At 50.0% G+C, this 22,100-nt stretch overlaps 3 protein-coding genes across 3 annotated transcripts; 1 reads left to right on the top strand and 2 right to left on the bottom strand.

Moving 5' to 3' along the window:
• Positions 1–261: 261 nt before the first annotated feature.
• On the bottom strand, positions 262–1,318 carry Pdw03_0088 (U3 snoRNA associated; the record flags this gene model as incomplete). Its single annotated transcript, XM_014674864.1, has 2 exons — positions 262–766; positions 822–1,318. The coding sequence occupies 2 exons, from the start codon at positions 1,316–1,318 to the stop codon at positions 262–264; spliced, it is 1,002 nt and encodes a 333-aa protein (XP_014530350.1).
• Positions 1,319–2,101: 783 nt separating this feature from the next.
• Positions 2,102–6,072, bottom strand: Pdw03_0087 (Voltage-gated chloride channel, putative; the record flags this gene model as incomplete). Its single annotated transcript, XM_014674863.2, has 9 exons — positions 2,102–2,686; positions 2,740–2,945; positions 3,192–4,644; positions 4,698–4,789; positions 4,839–4,953; positions 5,004–5,156; positions 5,207–5,310; positions 5,369–5,898; positions 5,954–6,072. The coding sequence occupies 9 exons, from the start codon at positions 6,070–6,072 to the stop codon at positions 2,102–2,104; spliced, it is 3,357 nt and encodes a 1,118-aa protein (XP_014530349.2).
• Positions 6,073–6,322: 250 nt separating this feature from the next.
• Pdw03_0086 (Midasin) lies at positions 6,323–21,082 on the top strand (the record flags this gene model as incomplete). Its single annotated transcript, XM_014674862.1, has 1 exon — positions 6,323–21,082. The coding sequence occupies one exon, from the start codon at positions 6,323–6,325 to the stop codon at positions 21,080–21,082; it is 14,760 nt and encodes a 4,919-aa protein (XP_014530348.1).
• Positions 21,083–22,100: the final 1,018 nt, after the last annotated feature.

Genomic DNA, 22,100 nt, shown 5'->3' with positions numbered 1-22,100 from the left:
GGACAAAAATCTTTTCTTTCAATGACCGATCATAAATAGGCTGCAGTGGACACAGGTTTGGTTGCATGTCCATTCGACACCGACATTCCGTTTGCGCCAATGGGGCATCAAACCCCCACGAGAAGGAACATCAGTCGATGCAAGTGAGCGTGTTCCCCGTCGACAATTGGCAGGTCGTAGATGTAACTTCCAGCTTTGTTTGCAGATATTTGACACTGAACATAAATCGCTTTTCTTAATGACCGCACAACGTTTTCCAGTTCACCGGCGAACAAATCCAGAAGGACCGCCCGCCTTCTGTCGGAGCCCATTGCCCTGAGCTATGGTACGGGTCTTCTGAAGCATGCTACTCTTGAGGTTCCGTCCAGCCTTGGAAATCTTAGGGGCCAGTGCGGGCTTTGAGGACTTCTTTGAGGATGGCGCATCCAGCACCCGGATAGAGACGTCCCCCATGTTGACATCCTTGGGAAGCTTGTCCTGCTTATCCAGGAATCGCAACTTATTTGACTTCTTCGGCACGGCAAGTTGATCTTCAGCTGGGGGTGTGGGAGGGCGAATAGCAAACTCGGCGTTCAAAATGTCATCGGGAAGTAAAGCAGGGAGAGCAGCTCGTCGTGCATCTTGAGTAGTTGTGCCTTGGAGAGTAGCCGTGCTTTCAGAAAGCATGTCATCAGTAGGAGCCTCCTTGGGCTTGACAACCGATTTAGCCTGCAACTTGCGACGCTCATCGAGTTTCCGTCGCTTCTCTCTCTTCAGTTGCTCTTCTCTGTACAAACTAGTGGTCAAAATTGACTTCACCAAAAGTAAGAAATTACACGTACAATTGCTTGGCTGCTTCTTGCTTCTTGGCCTGCTCCTTCATTTTCAATAGCTGGGCAGAGTTATCAATGGTCTCTGGCGCATCATCGTCGCTGTCATCTTCGTCGTCTTCGTGAGTTGGTGCTTCCGAAATTTCTTCTGGTTGTGCTTCAACTGTTTCTGGTTCTTCGCTATCGAATCGAATCTTCTTGGCCGCAGGTGCTTTATCCCCAATTACGTTGGATTTCTCTGCTGGGGTAGGTTTCGTAGCATCTTCATCGGTTCCAGTGGCCTTCGGATCGCTTCTTCTTCTCCGCTTGGTTTGCTGATTCTCGGTCTTACTAGCACTAGCTGAGTGTGACTTGCGCTTTCCACTCGCGGTTTCGGGCGCATCATTTCCTCGTCGGATAGCTGGGGCCATACTGGAATTGGTGGCAGAAGTGCCAGCGGATTGGAACTCTTGTTCTTCGGGCTGTCGCGTAAATAATCCCTTGGCTGCAGTGACCAAGTGAGCAAACATAGGGTGAAAAGGGAATTGAGAGATAGATTAATGAAACCCAAAATGGGGAAACAGTTCCTCGTGTTGATCAAGAGGTGAAGCAGAAATAAAAAAATCTCTCGGCGAAGAGGATTTCCCGAGAGCGGAGTCGATAAGAAACTCTCCCGAGGTCCATTCACCTTCATTCTGTGAGCAAGTACAACATAGAGTCTATCTTCTTTTAAAGTGATCAAGTCGGCTTCTTCTGTTGCTGAAAATTAAATTTCCACCTTGGTGATATATCCTCTGGTGCCTGATACCTGCGCAAACAACCATTTTGTTTTTCTTGGGTCAAATATTAAAAAAAAAAGAGCTGTGCCAGTCACCAACAAGCAACGAAGCAAATTCTTGCGCAATATGACACCGAAATTGCCTGAAAATTAAAATTGAGTTGAATCGATAGATTTACGGGTAGCTGCGGAGTCAAATAGTATATATAATATGAAGTGCACTCTCTTCATACTGATTGTATGAAAAGTCTGCTGGGATAAAACTTGGGACAAAAGTGATTTTTTAGCCCCCTTGAAGGGTCTAAGACGAGTCATAATCAACATAGCAAGTTTGGGAATTGAAAGTTGAAAACGTTGAATACTCAGTCATGTGGCATGACCCTTGAATATTGTGCAATTAGATGCAAGTGATACTACGCTGTGCATAGACACCGTAAAAGACCAGAACGCCGCAGAGTTCCAAGTAAACGCCTAGACCGGAAATAAAATCCTGGAAACCACAATGCAAAGCATAACAAGCAATATGCCTACCGAATCATTGCTCCTTGATACCGTGTAGGTTTTTATAGAACTCCTCGTGCTTACGAACACACTCGGCGCGTTCCAGGGCTTCCTCGCGAGACCTGATAAAGTCATCTTCCCCAATGGGGCTTAGCTCTTCCCACATTTGATTATATTCGTCGAGATCATTTCCAGTCATGGCCCACATGCTTTCGCGCTGACGCTTGTTGCGCTCACGGTCCTCCTCAATGCGCTGCTCGATCTGCCTCTTGTCAAGGCGCAGTTGAGGCTTCTCAGACTTCAACTTGCTGCCTCCTTCGGGGACTTCGTCTTGTTCAAGATCCAGGTGCGAGGGGTGGGAATCGCGGTCTTTCAAAGCGGCGTCGATCTCCGCCACGGTTTCGGCGCTGAGGACTTCCTTCGCCTGGAGACCACTCAGCACGTGGCGGACATGCTTAACATTGGCTGCGCCAGTGCCATCGGGGGGAACGACCGAGTCTACCACGCGCAGGATATCTCGCTGCATCATGCGCACGTATGGAAGGTAGTTTTCCTTGATGGCCATTTCGCAGAGCTGTTCAATAAAGTACATGATGTTCGCGCGATTGTTCATGTTATTCTACCACACACAAAGTCAGAATGGATCAACACAATCGAAAATGAAACTCTAACCCGCTCAAGCTGCTCGAGGATGCATGAGTGAAGATCTTCATCGAGGTCACGGTACTTCAACGCATAATGGGCGGCCTTCTGCGATGATGTGACAGCCGCACTGAGGTGCTGCAGCTGCGTAGTGAAGCGCATTCGCACCTCAAAAGGATCGATCATCATTTTTTCTTCCGTTTTCTTGGCTTTCTCAAGGGCAGGAAGATCGGCAGCTGTAAATATGAGGGCGGTCAGTTTTAAAAATCGACAGAAATATGTGGGGTTGGACAGGGCGGTGGGGCAAAGCCACAATTTTATCTCAATACTGACCTACATCACGCTCCGCACGCATGAACGTAATGTAAAAGCTTCTCTGGCATTTGCCTGGAGTGGATTTCCTTAAATCTTTTAACATAGTCGGATTGTACAGAAAAACATAGCAGCAAAAATCATCTAAAGAGAATCCCGCCTCAACGAACTACCAAGACTGGATGTATCATTCCCATCAAGCAAACCAACCTCTTCTGCCTCATTACGATTTTCAAAATTATGGAATGCGTCGTCTTGAAGTGCTTCGTATCGGCGAAACTCCACGCCATTCAGCACCGACCAGACATCTTTCTTGGTCAGTATTCCTTGTAGAATGCCCTTATTGGCAAATAGCACATAACGCAAGCCAAGGCGTTGGAACATTCGCAAAACAATCAAGAAAGTGATGTTACTGTTCAAGGTAATCGGTGTTTGGTCCATCCATGGCCGTAGATCAAGGGTATCAATAGGGTCAGCAAAAGGTTGATGCGAAAAGAAGACCTGTGTGTCGTCGGAGAGGTTGCGGGTGGTAGGAGAGGTTGAGTATTTCAGAGCAAAAGAAAGCTCATTGCGAGTGATGTAGCCTAGCAGGATCGGACTCGACGTGTCTGAGACTATGGGAAACCCGCGATATGTAGTGTTAGCTAGGAGGCTGCGGATCGAGGCAATAGTATGACCGGTGGCAGTTATGATGTTGATATCGTCCACGGTTGTCATGACCCGGTGGGCAGATACGTCTGGCGGAGTGGTGTCATCGCGGTGGTCGAGGAAAAGATATTCGTTTAGTCGAATCCATGATTCGTAGATGCCTCGTTTTCCAAAGATATCACCACACCACTTGGACAACATAACGGCAATCATGATCGGAATCACATATGTCAACGCGCCAGTCAATTCAAACATGATAACGACAATTGACAAGGTCATTCGAGTAGCACCACCAAGAGCAGCAGCAGCCCCAATGATTGCATATAAGCCAGGCGTGACACATGGTATGTCTTGCTCGCATTTGACAAACGGGAATGCTTTCGGATAAGATTCTTGCCACAAGCGGACTATGATGCCTAGAGCCCGCCCGAAAAGAGCACCGATAGCGACCGAAGGGAGGATAATGCCCGCAGGAATTTCGAGTCCAAATGTTAAGGAAGCTAAGAAAAAGGCCAATAAAGCAGCTACGACCAGGTAGATTGCCACGCCGATTGAGGCAGACCCCGTGGCGCAGAGGCCAAATCGATCATAAGTCACACTGTTGCACTCAGCGAACAGCGATTGAACAAGCTCCGAGTTCTGAGCTCGCATGAAGTGATTCGGATAGTTGACCAAAGCTGTAATGAGAGCTACGACAACCACTTCAATGATTGGCCGAGATGAAGTTCGAGCTCGCCTCCACATGGCTATTCTCGTATTCAGGCGGATGAGGAATGCACCGTAGAGACCTCCAATGATGCCAAGAAAAATAAATGGGATAATCTCGAAGCGGTGCCAGCCTCGAGTGTAGGTGACTTGATACAGCACAATTTTACCCGTCCGGAAAGGATTCAAGGCTTGCAAAGTAACAGCTGCGACCATGGCACAGACAAAGCTTTGCCACATTGTTTTGTCGGGGAAATAATATGACAGTTGCTGGGAAAATAAGCAAAGGAGATAGATAGCACGAAGTTGACGATGGCCCTCACCTCCAAACTAAACAGAACGCCCCCGATGGGTGCCCCGAATGCGACTGAGATACCTGCGGCAGCCGCCGCAGAAAAGACCTCTCTTTTGCGTGCTGTAAAATAAGTAAACGTGCGTTGAGTGACAGCGAATTAGTGACATACCTTCATTACTTCTGAGGCTTTCGAAAGGTTTCATCAGGATATTCGCGCAGCAGCATGCAACATGCACAAGTGGACCTTCTTTACCTAACCATAGACCGGATGCAACAGAGAGACACTGATAGTTGTTAGCAAATAAGCCTCCCAACAAGAAGAAGCTTGACTCACTAGACCCAGTGATTTAATAGCAAGCGTCCATGGCCCCATGAAATGTCGGATGACAGTTCCACCGAGGATCGTTTTGATTTCGGGGATTCCACTGTGTCGAGCATACGCGGCATAATTTCGCACCAGAAAGCAAGCACACGCAGCAAAGAAAACCTAGATATTGTTAGTAGATCCCTAAAGGTAAGAAACAGAGATGCCATTACCGAAGACACAATATAGAAGGCGTAGCCGATCGTAAATATTCCTCCACTGGAGTTCGCTCCTAATGCATTCCCCCAAGGTGTCCAGTCCAGACACTTGGAGTGATCTATACCAAGCCCAAATTCAGCAGTGAGATTTATAGAGACTTGACGCCACCGGCTTACCATCTAGACCCCAGCAGCAAAAGCTCTTGTTGAGATAGAACTTTCCACCTCCACTACCATTTTTGCAATATCCGGACTTCAGATCGCCCAGCCAATCCGTTGCAATATCGATAGAAGCAGCGATTATTCCTACAGCAATGCCTGTCGCAATCAACACCAACCAGACATTACTTGCGTCAAGAAGTCGACGAGCATGGCCTAATAAACCCTGTCCACTCGAGTAAAGAAGCCGCTTCCTTTGCCGCTCCTTCGTATACTCGTAGATCCAATCGATGGCGGTAAAGTCATCGTAACCCACGCGTCGTCCAGGGCCTTCCACATACCAGTCCAACGGCGCACCATCTTTTGATGCTTCAGCACCACTATTGAATCCTATCGGAACGTAAGGATCGAGGGGCGACGCATCACCGTTCTGACCAACTTGTGGCGCCGGAGAGCCAAAGCCAGTATCCGATCCACTGGCGCGAGAGGAGAGAAGGCTAGACAAACTGAACCGTGATCTTTGCTTTTGTTTTCGCTTGAAGGAGATACTAAATGCAGAACATGGTTAGTTCCATCACGAACGGTGGAATCTCCAAGGCATACGGCTCATGTAACCCCTCGGCTTCCCAGTTCACTTCTTGAGGCTGAAGGATGTCCTGATCAGCTCTTAGATGCGTCCCGGATTGGCCCTCACCACCCGAGCCCTGACAACTTATTGGCATCATGCAACATAAACGAACCACGATATTGCGAAATTAGCATCTCCTCGTAAAAACCGCCTTGTTTCAAGGATAGCTTTGTCGGACGCGCAAGTGTGGCGCAAGCTCCGCGATCGAAAGCGGTGTGACCGATACCTAGGCGGGGCTGCGCCACAGGCGGCAGAAAGGAAAAAAAAGTTGGAGCGAAAGCCGATGGAGCGGGATTTCTTCTCTTAATTTAAACTTCACAGTTTCTCTTACGACCGGGTTAAACATGGATCGGAGGCCGGTCTATGAGAGGACTTTTACTGAGTCTCAACTGCTCGAGCAGCTTCCGAGTGGAATCTCGACTTTTATTCGGACTGCATCGGGGACTCAACACCTCCACGCGCTTGCGCTTGGCGCATTAAGCAACGAATTTACGGAGAGCATTTTCAGACTCTACGAACCGATTTTTGTCGATCTTGCAGCTCGATGGCTTCAATCGGATTTACATGCCGACTACATTCATGTATTAGCGGCATTTGCGCAGATTTTACCATTTGCGCCGCATCTGCGGTCGCTTGCCAGTCAATATGCCTCATCACAGACTGGACCTTTGGCGGCTTTGGCCGTGTCAAAGGAACTAACACTGCTACAGTTGGACCAACCTAGCATTAGACTTCTACTCCTCGCACTCTTCCGACTTCTTTCGTTTGATCTTGAAACCTTCACTCCTATCGTTTCACCGCTTCAACTTCAGTCCCTCTTCCAATCCCAAGACCGAGTAACACGATACCTTGCTGTGCGATGCTTTGCCTTATACATGCATGCAGCGGATGCGGCAACCGAAAAGATGGTCCGCGTCAATACTGGGACTGAACCTATAGAAGGAGAGTGGGAAGGTATTCTGATCGATTTCCGTGTGTTAGGATTGTGGGAAGAACGGCGATGGGAGACTCTTGGAAGAATTATCCGGACCGAAAGGTCTTCCAGGACGGAAACCCACACTCTGGCGTTGATCGAGAGGACACGGGAATCTTTCACAACCAAGACCGCAGAGATTTGCGGAGTGTTGATTCCCAGGTTGAAAGATACGCCTCCAGCTCCTTCGTCTGTTGTCAAGACCTCGACCACAGTTGAGAACCTGCGCCGGATTGCAGGGTCATTACTCGGGTACAAACCCATCCTGCTGGTCGGTCTGCCTAATTCCGGGAAGACCTCACTGATTAATGACATTGCTGCCACTATGGGCCAAGCTGAAACTATGGTCACGCTTCACCTGAACGAGCAGACAGATGCAAAGAGTCTGCTTGGAATGTATGCTACTTCATCTGCCTCTGGATCCTTCTCTTGGCAGCCCGGTGTATTGACCAAGGCTGCACGCGAAGGTCGCTGGGTGTTGATTGAAGACCTTGATCGTGCCCCATCTGAAGTAATGGGCCTCATTCTCCCGATTATTGAGAGGGGGGAACTCACCATCCCAAGCCGGAGGGAGCGGGTCAAGTGTGCCGAGGGCTTCAGAATCATCGCAACCATGAAGTCATCGTATAACATTGCCGGTGAGGAGATCGCACCGAGCACTTCAATGCTTGGAAGCAGACTTTGGGAGAGAGTGCAAGTCAAGTCTCTTCCCGTGGATGAGATGCGTGATGTCATCCTGCAAAAGTTCTCCCTGCTGGAGTCTCGCGTGCCAACTCTCATGAACGTATACGGACGAGTTTGCTCTGCCTTCCATGGAAGTCTTGCAATCAAGGGCTCTCAAGGTCGTACCCCGGGCTTCCGCGATTTGATCAAGTTGTGTAGTCGTCTGCACAACCGTCTACACCGCATGGGTGCGAAGACTGGCTATGAGCCCACGTCAGAAGGTAATGAAGATGAAATATTCCTCGACATTGTTGACGTGTTCCTCAAATATCTGCCTGAGAAGTCAATGCAGAACAATCTTGCCGCCGTTGTGGCCGAAGCGCTTCAGATCTCTCCCCAGCGAGCCCAATACTGTCTCAATGAACGTACGCCCTCTTATACTGACAAGAACAACAGCCTTGTACTTGGCAGAGAAATCTGTAACAAGATCAAGGTACCAAGCGGATCTGCACTAAAGCTTGCCGCAGCAGCTTCACGATTTGCTCCCACTCGAGCGGCGTTGACCCTCATGGAACAGGTAGCTGCCTCAATTCAGATGGCAGAGCCTGTTTTACTTGTGGGAGAAACTGGTATCGGGAAGACTACAGTCATCCAGCATCTTGCATCGTTGATGCGCCAGAAACTCACAGTGGTGAATTTGTCACAACAGAGTGAAAGCTCTGATCTGCTGGGCGGTTTCAAACCGGTCAACATCCGTACGATGGCAGTTCCAATGCTGGATGAATTCATTCAGCTCTTTGAACTAACTTTCTCCGCCAAAAAAAACCAGAAGTTCTTGTCTTCGATATCGAAGAGCGCGGCATCTTCCAATTGGGTACGATTGGTGACTTTGTGGCATGAAGCTGTTCGTCTTGCAAATGGCGTTTTCAATACCCCGAATGCAGCAGCGGAGAATGGCGATGAGCAGCCAGCCAAAAAGCGAAAGTTGGATTCTCCTAAATACCAGCATTTGCGGCAAAGATGGGAGAGCTTCGCAACCCAGCTCGGAGATTTTGAGGCTCAGGTCTCCCAAGGTGATGCCAAATTTGCCTTTGCTTTTGTCCAAGGTAAGATTGTAAGAGCTCTTCGAAACGGCGAATGGGTTCTCCTGGATGAAGTAAACTTGGCTTCCCCTGATACCCTTGAGAATATTGCAAGTCTTCTGCACCATGGCAGCGAGGGGACACCGTCTGTTCTTCTATCCGAGGCTGGTGATGTTGAGAGAGTTTTCGGCCACCCGGAATTCCGTATCTTCGGTGCTATGAACCCTGCAACAGATGCTGGAAAGAGAGATCTACCCCCAGGTCTGCGTTCTCGGTTCACCGAATTCTACGTGCACTCGCCTGATAGCGATTTGGATGATTTGTTGGCCTTGATTCAGAAATACCTCGGTGATTTGACAATCAGTGACCAGCGTGCTGTGCCAGACCTTGCACAGCTTTACATGGTGACTAAGAAGCTCAGTAACGAGAACAAGCTTACGGACGGGGCTGGACAGCGACCCCATTTCAGTATACGTACTCTTGTGCGTGCTTTGATCTATGTTATCGACCACGCACATGTATATGGGCTACGTAGGGCAATGTTTGAGGGTTTCAGTATGAGTTTCTTGACTGTGCTGAGCTTGGTCTCAGAACAAGCTTTAATCCCTCTGGCAGAGCTTCATATATTCGGAAACGCGAAGAACGCCAGATCTCTTCTTGGACAGACCCCTCGCCCACCAACAGATGGCAATGATTATGTGCAATTCAAGCATTACTGGATGCGCCGTGGTCCTATGGTTGAGGAAGAGCAACCCCACTACATTATCACCCCATTTATCGAGAAGAATCTCAAGAACTTGGTCAGGGCCAGTTCAACCCGACGATTCCCCGTTTTGCTCCAAGGTCCAACATCAGCCGGAAAGACGAGTATGATCGAGTATCTGGCAAAGGTGTCTGGAAACAAATTTGTGCGGATCAATAACCACGAGCATACGGATCTGCAAGAGTACCTGGGGTCTTATATCTCCTCGGATGATGGAAGCCTGCGTTATCAAGAGGGTGTGTTGGTGGAGGCGCTGCGGAACGGTTATTGGATTGTGCTGGATGAGCTGAATCTGGCGCCTTCTGATGTTCTTGAAGCCCTTAACAGACTCCTCGACGATAACCGCGAGCTTTTCATCCCCGAGACTCAAGAAGTCGTTCACCCGCACCCTAACTTTATGCTATTCGCCACGCAAAATCCCGCTGGTCTGTATGGTGGTCGAAAGGTCCTGTCCCGTGCCTTCAGGAACCGTTTCCTCGAGCTGCACTTCGATGACATTCCAGAAAGCGAGCTGGAATTCATCCTCAAGGAACGTTCTCAAATTGCCCCTTCATTCTGTACGCGGATCGTTGCTGTCTACCGGAAACTGTCCTTGTTGCGCCAGTCTAATCGACTCTTCGAGCAAAAGAACAGTTTTGCCACTCTGCGTGATCTTTTCCGATGGGCTCTTCGTGATGCCGATGATCGCGAGCAGCTAGCAGTCAACGGTTATATGCTTCTCGGCGAACGTGTTCGCAATCCCCAAGAGAAAGCTGCTGTCAAGGCAGTGATCGAGGAAGTGATGAAGGTGAAATTGGACGATGATAGTTTGTATAGTTCTACAGAGCTGGAAAAGACCGCTCCCGAGATGAGCGAGCTTCCGGCCGGTATTGTGTGGACCAAAGCCATGAGACGTCTATTCGTTCTCGTTTCGAAGGCCATCAAGCACAATGAGCCGGTCCTTCTTGTCGGAGAAACCGGCTGCGGTAAAACCCAGCTTTGCCAGGCCGTCGCTGAAGCTTTCCGACGTGAGTTGTTTATAGTCAATGCTCATGTGAATTTGGAGACCGGTGACTTGATTGGTGCTCAACGACCTATCCGAAACCGGGCTGCAATCGAGAAACAGCTCGTAGATGACCTTCAGGTTCTCCTCCACGGGAAGCTGAGCGGCGCGTCTTTCGATGACTTGAAGCAGCAATTCACAGCGTTGACTGCGGAGCAGCGTCAAGCCAAGGATCAACTTCTTTTGCAGAAGATTGAGAAGAACGCTGTTCGTTGCAACGCCCTGTTTGAGTGGTCTGATGGAAGCCTGATTACCGCCATGAAGACTGGTCAATTCTTCCTTCTTGATGAAATCTCCCTCGCAGACGACTCCGTTCTTGAGAGACTTAACAGTGTTCTGGAACCTGCTCGGTCGATTCTTCTCGCCGAGAAGGGCCCCGTTGATTCAATGGTTGTGGCAGATGGTGGATTCCAATTCTTGTCCACCATGAACCCCGGAGGTGATTATGGAAAACGTGAGCTTTCGGCTGCTCTTCGCAACCGTATGACAGAAATTTGGGCACCTCAGCTGTCTGAGGATGAGGATATCCTGCCAATTCTCTCACAGAGACTAAACCTGAAGAAGGAGAGCGTGGCAAAGGCTATGCTGCAGTTCGCCAAGTGGTTCAAAGTAACCTTCCAAAATACCTCTGCCACATCGCTCTCCATTCGTGATCTTCTTGCCTGGGTTGACTTTGTTAACACCTGCCAAAGTGCAGACACCGAATTCGCTATCGTGCAAGGTGCCGCGATGGTCTTCGTCGACACCTTGGGTGCCAACCCTGCTGCAATGCTTGCTATCTCTTTCAATAATCTCGAGGGTAACCGCAAGTCATGTCTCGAGAAGCTGAGTGAACTGTTCAATGTCGATGCTTCCATGATTTACAGGGAATCGACCACTGTCTCCGCGGAACCTGGCGTTCTGCGCGTCGGACCATTCGCTCTCCCAACGGCGGGCACAGCCGACCCGGACCCTCAGTTCACAATGGATGCCCAGACCACAATTGCCAACTCCGTGAGAATTGCCCGTGGTTTGCAGTCCTCGAAGCCCATCCTTATGGAAGGAAGCCCAGGTGTGGGTAAGACTACACTTGTGACAGCTCTGGCCAGAGCCCTCGGCAAACCTCTCACTCGAATCAACCTTTCGGAGCAGACGGATCTTACAGATCTGTTTGGTTCAGACGTTCCGGTGGAAGGAGGAGATGTCGGGCAATTCACTTGGCGCGACGCGCCATTCCTTCGAGCCATGCAGCGTGGTGACTGGGTCCTGTTGGATGAAATGAACCTGGCCTCGCAATCTGTCCTTGAAGGCCTTAACTCTTGTCTGGATCATCGTCAGCAAGTTTATATTGCTGAGCTAGACCAAACCTTCAAGAGACATCCAGATTTCGTTCTCTTTGCCGCTCAGAACCCTCACCATCAGGGTGGTGGCAGAAAGGGTCTTCCTGCATCTTTCGTCAACCGATTCACGGTGGTCTATGCAGACAGCTTCACTGATGATGACTTGAAAACAATATGTTCCAGGCTTTTCCCTGGCAGTCCCTCTGTGCAGACCGAGAGACTAGTTGATTTCATTTCTCTCTTGAACCAAGCCATCACCCGAGATCGTCGACTGGGAGCTGTTGGAGGGCCGTGGGAAGTCAATTTGCGTGATATCCAGCGATGGCTTCAACTTGCCGACCGAGGAAACCTCCAGATCCAGACTAAGCACTTCCTTGATGTCGTTATCAGCCAGCGATTCAGAAGTCAAGAGGATCGTAACGTGGTCTCTCAGATTTATGACCGTGTTTTCACAGACTCTGACACTGTTTCGAAGAGTTACTTCCACAATCTGACGCCTGAGTACTTGCAGGTCGGTTTGGGAATTTTGACCCGTGACCCTCTTCTGCAGCGCTTGGCCGAACCAAACATGAGGATTCTACCAAACGATCTCCCCATTGTCGAGTCGCTCATCTTGTGTATCGATAATTCCTGGCCAAGCATCCTAGTTGGTCCTGCTGGGTGCGGCAAAACTACTCTCATCAGAAAGCTGGCAGCGGTTAACGGTGCAAACCTTGTCGAGCTGGCTCTGAGTGCTGACACTGATACTATGGATCTCATTGGTGGGTTCGAACAAATCGATCATCGCAGAGAGGTTTCAGGCTTTGTCCATGACATTGAGATGTTCTTGCGAAACCAGCTCATCCATTGCTTTGCTTCAGGAGATGTATCAGATCTTGTGATTTCTGCACTTCACATCTGCGAACATTTCCAATCTGCAGATATCTCGCTGGAAAACGTCATCCCCTCGCTTTCCAGCCTTTGCCAGTCTTCTTCTGACCCGACCTACCAACAATTCCTTAAGAGAGCCCAGAACTTGTTGAGTGCCATTCAAAAATCTGATAAAATGAAGGTTGGATTTGAATGGACTGAAGGTGTCCTAACACAAGCTGTTCAAAATGGAAATTGGGTCATTCTTGACAACGCCAACCTGTGCAACCCATCCGTCCTCGATCGATTGAATTCTTTGACGGAGCCAAATGGCACGCTCATTCTCAATGAGCAACGGACAGAGGATGGATCTGCCAAGGTCATCACGCCCCATCCCAATTTCAGAATTTTCTTGACCATGGACCCCCGCAATGGCGAGCTGTCTCGTGCCATGAGGAACCGCTGTACAGAAATCTGTTTCTTGCCCAGCGAGTTGCAAGACATCCAACCTACCATAGGCCCATCTTACACTTGTGAGTCGTTCTTATATCGACTTCGCCATATTTGGAATTTGGATACCTCCTTGTCGTCATCTGCTTTTGAAGACGCTCTAGAGGTATGCTTGGATCATCTTTCACCAGCGGATCTGGCCTACCTTCAACAGTCGCCAAGCAACCGTGTGGCTATGAATTTCGCGAAAAATGGAGAAGAGAAGTCATCCAATCTTCTGCAGCGTTATGCCTCTCTGTTCCATGACAACAACCAATGGAAGCCGCTTGAGATCGCCAACAGCGAGATTGCGCTTGGAGGAGCTCGCTTCGGTCTCCGAGGAGTTTTGCAGCCTCTACACCCTCTCACCAACGAGCCTCTGATTGCCATTGCAGGAACTAGTGATTTCCGGTCTAGTTTGATTGTCTTGGCTTATCTCCAGGAGTTGAGGCTTGATATTCATCGACTTAGGGAATGCTTGATTCAAGCCGACGTATCTGGCAAAGAGCTCAAGCCTAGCCAAATGACACGTTTGGAGCGGTCACTGGCATCTGAGCGGATCCCTGCGTTGATGAAAGACACGACGCAGCCTGTTGCCTCGTTCTTGTCTGTTTGTGGTCAAGCTCTATATGATTACATCCAGTCGTTGGATCAAATATCTCTCCAAGGCCCTGTAACAATCGCAGCCCTTCGGACCGTGATCTGTCTATGCTGGGACATTTACAGAGCCACAGAGGTGAGCCAGGTTGATGAAGGAGAATTCCAAGTCTACCTCCAGATGGGCCGGAAGATTTGCGGGTCATTGCTCGATTCGTCACCTCTCCTCGAACCGCTTCAAGTTGCTTTGTCACAGGCTCTGGATCGATTCCAGGAAGGCTGGGCTTTGACGACTGGCCTTAGCATGCAAAGAATCTGGGATTCTTGGAGACATGTCACTCCTATCACTAAAGACAAGTTGGATTCTTTGACCGAGTTGGAGTCAACAGTCTTTGAATTCACAACTTTGGCTTTGCAGACCCGTGTGGAATTATCTCAACTGAGTCGTGTACGCGATTCATTGATTGATGCTCAGCGATTCATCCTTCTGGATGGCGCTGATGGCGACGTACTTGTCCAGGGTATCAAACAAACCGTGGCTGAGCTATCTCTTGCAGTCAGACGCTCAGAGTCAACCGAATATCCATACTTCGCCAACGAGTTTGAAGCTCTTTGCCAGTACCATGACATCTCCTTCCGGAACCCAGTCAACGATACAGTCATTCAGACAGTAGTGCCCCTTCTCGCTGGTCGTACGGCTCGTCCGTTGGACACATCAAATTTCCAAAGCGACGTGCCAAATCTTCTCCATAGAATCTCGCTATTTGCAGGATCTTCAAGCAAATCCGGGTCTGCGCTTGCTACTGGTGGCATAGTCTCTCTGTCTCTTTTAGATAGACTGACAGCTATCAGCTATACAAAATTGGGACAGATGGACATGCTGGAGGCAGAGAAAAAAGCTCTCTCCAAGGCTATTTCCCTGAGCAGTCAACAGATCACGACAGATCAGTCCATGGAGCTCAGACGTACTATCGCCAAGCTAACAGCCGAGCTGGTGGCTTGTCATCGGGAGTTCTTTGACCCTCGCTCAGCTGAGCATCTCATCTCGGTTCTGCAGGCAATCCAAAATGGCGATATTTGCGTTGAACAGCCATTTATCAAGATTCGACTGGACCAAAGCTTGCCAAATGCTCACTTCCTCAAGCCCCTCGCCGAGAAGGCTCTACCAACCCTGATTTCGTCCCTGCGAGTGCAGCCATCAAGCCAACAGCAGAGCATTCGAACCACTGGACTGGCAGCAGTACAGCTGGCAGTCATTCTGCTGCGTCTGTTTGTGCCCGACAAGACATTTGACCCTTCTCTCGGTCTCGTTGTCCAGCGCAAACGGCACTCTCAACGTCTGCAAGAATACACCACCAAGTCTGCAGCAATTCTTGCCTTTGAGAAGTCTTTCACCAGCCAGGTTTCCAACCTCCGTTCTGAGCTTTTGCACAACGAGATTCGTGATTTGGGTTCCGCTCCGCCTCCTTCACTGGTCAACCGGCCTCAGCAGTCCCAACTGAGTCTCTTGCAAGGTGAATTCGTCAACTTGATCAACTCTGTACTGAAGAGAGACCCAGAGAAAATGGTCTGCTCTGCTGAATCTTCACAATCTCAAGATATGATCCAGCTTCTGCGCAATAATATCAAACAATTGAGCAGTCGTCTCAGCACTCACTACAGGTCTTATGATGATATCACAGTGCCTGTGGTTCGCTTCTTGCAGCTTTTGGACCTTGGTGTATTTCTGGCCTCTAGCCAACCGGAGCAGTCTAAAGATATTCCTGACATACAGTCTCTGAGCGAGCGAACACCCTTCCTAGGAGGTATTCAACACCCTGTTCTGGCTCAAAATGATCAAAAAACCTCTGGCACTCTGAAGAACGCAAACGAAATGCGCCTTCATGAACTATCGGCCCTTTGGGCTGCCAAGGATGCGGATTCCACAGTCCTGAATACAAAGGCTGGACGAGAGATCATTCGCCGTGTTTTCGCTGATTTCCATCAACTGTGGAAGGCTAAGCTTGAAGAAGATCGGGAACAGGAGGCTGAAAAGGGAGAATTATACCGCTTCAAGGGATCCTGGGAAGAGGAAGAAGAAGTCAACGAAGCCGAGCTACACGCACTATTCCCCACATTCGATGAAGGATATGTCGAAGACACACAAACAACCGATGGCCTTGGCCGCATTGATCCCAGGAGCATCGCTCTCCGGCTTGCTTCGCTTCATGCAAAAATTGTCTCGAATGAGTGCAGTGGAACTGCATTGACTGCCTTTGTCAAGCAATCAGGCCATCTTTTGGGCTCTATCTGGTCTGATAACAAGACCTCATTCTCGCCGATGTTACCTCAAACCCATCTTCCTGCAGTCCTTCTGCTTCTCGATGATGCCATAGGTGTGGGAGCTGAAACTAAACAGACAAATTACAATTTCTATACCGACCCGAATCTCGGAGAGGCAAGGAATCTGGTCGCTCTCGCGCTCTCTGTTCAAGCCCGCTTCGCCCAAATCCAAACCGCCTGGCCTGAGCATGCTGTCCTCGCTGATGTCATTCAATGCTGCGTGGAAATCCTCCAGTTCAAGCACACTGAACCTGTTGCCAAGTTCATGACCAAGGTTGAAAAGCTTCACTCGTTCGTACATGAGTGGCAGACCGTGGCCAGCAGAGAATATTCAGCTGCCATTGTCTACGATGAGATTACAAGTACCCTTATTAGCTGGCGCCGTCTTGAGCTGTCGACCTGGGCTAAGCTCCTGGATATCGAGAAAGAGCGCTGCGAGGACGAGGTGAGTGCTTGGTGGTTCATCGCCTACGAAGCACTTATTGGCGCTCCCATCATGATGGTCGAGGCAGGCGAACAGGACATGACCGAACACACCCAAAACTTGGTTTTGACCCTGGAGCAATTCTTCAAGTCTACAACTACAGGCCAATTTGCTCGCCGTCTACAACTTGTTGCCAACTTCCAAGCACTGCTTGAAGTGTTTGCCACAGATTATCCCTGCCTCAAAAAGCTTGTCTCTGCCTTGGACAACTTCCTCCACCATTATGGACCCTTCCAGCCCGGAGTGGACAAGTATCTAACGGAGAAGCGGTCCGTTCTTGAGAAGGATATCAAGGAGCAGATTCAGCTTGCAAGCTGGAAAGATGTCAATATCGTGGCTTTGAGGGAAAGCGCCAGAAGGTCGCATGTCAAGCTATTCAAGCTGGTTCGAAAGTACCGTGCAGCCCTTGCACAGCCGGTTCAATCAATCCTTGAAGCTGGCCTTCCAGAAAGTACCGAGGAGATCACTTCCATATCCCAAGCAGAGCCAGTTCGCCCCACTGCCACATTCCCTGAGGCAATAGCCATTTGCCAAAATGACAAGAAGATGTGGTCCACTCGAGCGCTCAGATTCCAGAAGCCGGATGGAACAGCCAACAACATGATGAACCTGTATTCGTCAATTCCAGCCGAATTTGACATTGCGAATGATCTCGACAGCTTCATTGTCTCGGTGATTGAAAGCATGAATGAGTTTAAGTCCAAGACACCCAAGGTCCTGAACGAAGACAACAAGGACGACGTGCAGCACCTCAAATCCCAAAAACGCCGTCTCTATGCCGAGACACTCAAGCAGCTCTATGAGATGGGCGTGAAACGTAATGCTGGATCGAGCGTGATCGAAACACAAGAAACAGTTCCGCAGGTTCTCGCTACAGCTGCCGCCTTTGAAGCTGGCGCTGCAACCTCGACTGCAGTTCAGAGTGCCGACTGGTATTTCCACAGACTTCTCGATCTTCTGCCTAAGACTCGTCTAGCATCTCGCAACTATTCCGAGGAGCTAAGCAATGTCGAGGTCCACAGAAGTATGGGGTCTATTGAGCATCTCATTTTCACTGTCCGTCGCCAGAGAGGTGTAATTTCGCCTGCCCTCACAGGCTTAGGCAAGTTGAATTCTACGCTTGACAAGGTGCAGAACCTTTGGACAGCGGCTTCGAACTCTCTGTCGCAAGACCATGTGTCTGCATCAGAAGAGCGAACCAACCTGGCCAGAATTGTGGCTTGGCTGGCTCCTATTCTTGGACTAGCTGCATCAATTATAGGCGTGCATTCCAAATTCTCAGGAATTGATGCATCCAAGATCGTGGAGCAGCTCCGTGCCAAAAAGACAACTTTCGATAGCCTACGCAAGTCGCACGAGACCCTTCCCATGCTTCCCACCAGGATTGCGTCCAACGCGAACTACGAGATCGCGCAGCAGGCACAATCATCGCTCGATGAATTGGCTGCTGACTTGAAGCAATGGAGCCAAGTTCGCCCTGATCTTTCCTTCGCGCTTGATCAGATCAAACCTTGGGCCAAGACAAACATCGCTGCTCTCCCTGAGGTCATTGATGAGAACAGCCTATCCATCCAAGCCTTCGATAGCAGCCTCCTGACGGCCATTGACAAAATGCTCATCGGCTTGCAGAAGCTCAAGGACGTGCCTTCTGCTATCACCTTTGATGGACTTCTGTCGAGGAGTGACGAGTTCTTCTCTCGCGGCATTAAGGCCGTCCGTCTCACTGAGATCACCACAGCATTGGACAACGTCTTAGATCAATTGCACCACCTGCAAGACCACTCCGCTGCTGGCCTCTCCATTGCTGCCGCACTAATCACCAGTGTCCTGCCTATCGCCAACAGATACTACCAAATCTGCCGGGATCTGATTGATCGGTTCATCGCTGTTCATCGCGAGATCTGTAAAACATCGTACATCCTGACCAAGACCTTCAAGCAGGTCGCCTCCGAAGGCTTCTGTAGTCCAGCGGAAGCATCCCAAGATCAGGGCAAGGAAGGTCAGATGCAAAGTGGAACAGGTCTCGGTGAAGGCGAAGGCGCGGAAGATATCAGCAAAGATGTTGGAGATGACGAAGATCTGACCGAGTTGGCGCAACAAGAGAACAGGAAAGAGGATGGGGACGATGAGATGGATGATTCTAAGGATGCCGTCAACATGGATCAGGAAGATTTGGAAGGCGATGCCGAGGATCGCAAGGACGATGAGGAGGAGAACGACGACAGTGCTGACGAAGGAGATGACGATATCGACGAAGAGACAGGAAGCGTCGATGACCTTGACCCAGGTGCTGTGGACGAAAAGCTCTGGGACGGTGGTAATGACGAGCAGCAAAAGGATACTGAGAACGAAGAAGGAAAAGGCCAATCGGAGGCCGAACAACAGGCTGCTGCTCAGGAAGAGAAGGGTGACAAAGATGGCGAAAAGAGTGAAGAAAAGCAAAAGGAAGGTGAGGAAGAGGAAGAAGAAACGGAAGACGAGGAGGCCCCCGAAGAAGAGGGCGAGGCAGTTGGCCGTGAGGAAATGGACGTCACCGACCCTCAAGCGAAGGAAGAAGAAACACTTGAACTTCCCGAGGAAATGCAGCTCGATGATGGTGAGGGCAAGGACGACAATGGCGAGGATGACGATGATATGGGTGATCTTGACGATGATTTCGGCCCTGCCCCCGAGGAAGAAGGGAAGGTCGAAGACGCCGATGACCATGCTGGCGAAGAAGACGCCGAGGCAGCCCCAGAGGATCAAGTGCCAGGTGAGGAAGATGAAGAGATGGCCGATGATGCAGAGGAAACCAACGAAGGCGAAGCCGGAGAAGAGGAGGAAAAGGAAGCTGGTGGAGAAGATCCAGAGGAACCTGAACAAGACGACTTCCTCGCCCAGCGTGATGACAATGATGCCGCAGGTGACAACGTCGCTCCCAGTGAAGCTGTCACTGGTGGCCTCGGAGCCGAGCAAGACCAAAATGAAGAAAAGGGTGCTTCAGGTGACGCTCAGCAGGAAAGCGGCTCGACTGATCCCAGTGCCAATGTCGACCAACAGACAGGTGCTGCCAAGGATAGCGAGGAGAGCCAGCCCAGCCGAGACGCTGCCGGTGGCGAAGATCACGGTCCAGATGAACCTCAGATGCAGGCATTCAAGAAGCTCGGTGACATCCTTGAGCAATGGCATCGACGACAAAAGGAAATCCTCAATCCGTCCCAAGAGGAGGAGGAATCCCAGCCTATGCCCCAAGACACCGATATGGCCGATGCGGACTTCGAGCACCTGAAGGATGACGAAGACGCTGCAGACACCCAGGCCCTTGGACAAGCAAACGACGACCAAACCCAAGCCCTCGACCAAAGTAAGGGCGTGGAGTCCGATATCAAGCCTGGCGAGAATGATGTTCTCCCAGACGTGTCGGACGAGCAGCAAGATGCCGTGGACAACCAGCTTGAGGATAAGATGCAAATCGACCGCGAGACCGTTCCAACCGATGGCGAGTCCGCCGGCGCCTTCATTCCTGGCGGTCAATCATCCCACGATCGTGCAGACGGAGCACAGAGCACTGAAGAAGTGGACGAGGAGCTTGACGAAGTTGACTCGCAACTCGCAGCGATCCACCTCTCCTCTTCGCTCCCCCCATTGACCCCACAAGACGAAGCTCGCCGCCTCTGGTCGCACTACGAGTCCGCCACAAATGATCTCTCCCTCTCCCTGACCGAACAACTCCGCCTCATCCTCGCCCCTACAATGGCCACCAAGCTCCGCGGTGACTTCCGCACCGGAAAGCGGCTGAACATCAAGCGTATCATCCCCTATATCGCATCCCAGTACAAGCGCGACAAGATCTGGATGCGCCGCTCTATCCCCTCAAAGCGCAACTACCAGATCATGCTGGCCGTCGACGACAGCAAGTCGATGCTGGAAAGTGGCAGTGGCCAGCTCGCCTTCGAGACCCTCGCCCTTGTTGCGAAGAGTCTGAGCATGCTAGAAGCTGGCGACCTCTGTGTCCTCGGCTTCGGTAACGAAGACCATGTTCGTGTCGCCCATGAGTTCGGGAAGCCCTTCTCCTCCGAGGCCGGCTCCCAGGTCTTCCAGCACTTCAGTTACCAGCAAACTGGTACTAATGTGCGCAAACTGATCGCCGACTCCATCGCTCTCTTCCGCGAGGCTCGCTGGAAGCGCTCGCCTGGCTCTGGCTCTGCCGATCTCTGGCAGCTTCAGTTGATTATCTCTGATGGTATCTGTGAAGACCATGATACGATTCGCCGTCTTGTCAGACAGGCGCTTGAGGAGCGCATCATGGTTGTCTTTATTATCGTCGACGCTGTCAAGGGCAGCTCTATCCTTGACCTCTCGCAGGCCAGCTTTGAGGCCGATCCTGGTTCTGGTGGTGAGATGAAGCTCAAGATGAAGCGATACCTCGAGGACTTCCCATTCCCTTACTATCTTGTTGTTCGCGATGTGAGGGAGTTGCCCTCTGTTTTGGCTACTGCACTCAAGCAGTGGTTCGCCGAGGTTGTGGATGTGTCGTCTTGATTCCTTACAGCGTGGTTTAGAATCGCTCTCTACAATACTCTACATAGTGTGATTTGAATTATTGACACAGTTTTGACGCCATAGAAATCAAATCATTGCATCTCCATATTTTTGGAGGGTTCACGATGGGTTCCAGTACTGCAGTCTCTAGGTTCCAGGGCACCATTGCTTATTTTGCCTGCAATACACTTCACTATCTTTGTATCTTATATATCTTGACCTACTACTGCCACACTAATTACAAAATTGCAATCTAGCTGGAAATGTCAATTCGGACGTGGTCTAAATCTTGGATGTTCAAAAGCTTGTTAATGTTTACTAGTAGCCAATCATCTGCCGGTAGGATCCCTGGAGTAATGGACTCTTCAATCCTGCTATACATATTACATTTTGGAAGATTTGACAACCAGGATTGTGTTATTGAGGAAGAGCGCTATTGAGGATAGGAGCACGAGGCGTAAAACTGATTCAACCCCTTATGCTTCAGGATCAGTTGACTTATAGGCCTTGCTCCATCCGGACGCCGTATGAGATTTCCTCCAACAGATCAAGTGATATTTCAAAGTCAGGCTCTGAACTGGTTGGCGACAAAGCAGATCTTCAAACTGGATGGTTAAAGGTACTGCTGGGCTGATCATGATCTGTGTGCTGGACTGTTTTGACTGGGATGCCGTAACTGCCGTACAGTTGGTACGTAGCTGTCACTGAACCCGGTACGAGGAAGAAGGGATAATTCCCCTCAAGAGGATAAAGACATTTCCGGAATAGTTGAGATGATGATGTAGGGGGTTTAAAGGGTTGATAATCACGCCAGCATGCAATTCAAGTAGAGCCATCCGGTGGCGATCTTCAGTAATCGTTTGGCGGCAAGCCTTCGCATGGTTGGACCATTTTCCTTTATTCTGTATCTATATTCCTGTCACTGGCGTCTTCTTTCCTACTACAACACTTGTCAACGTTCGAACCTCATGTCTTCCGACATGGTGGGGCTGGAGATAAGATGACTAAGGCACGTTAT

Source organism: Penicillium digitatum, chromosome 4, assembly GCF_016767815.1.
Source record: "Penicillium digitatum chromosome 4, complete sequence".
NCBI lineage: Eukaryota > Fungi > Ascomycota > Eurotiomycetes > Eurotiales > Aspergillaceae > Penicillium > Penicillium digitatum.
This window is presented reverse-complemented; position numbering and strand designations above follow the sequence as displayed.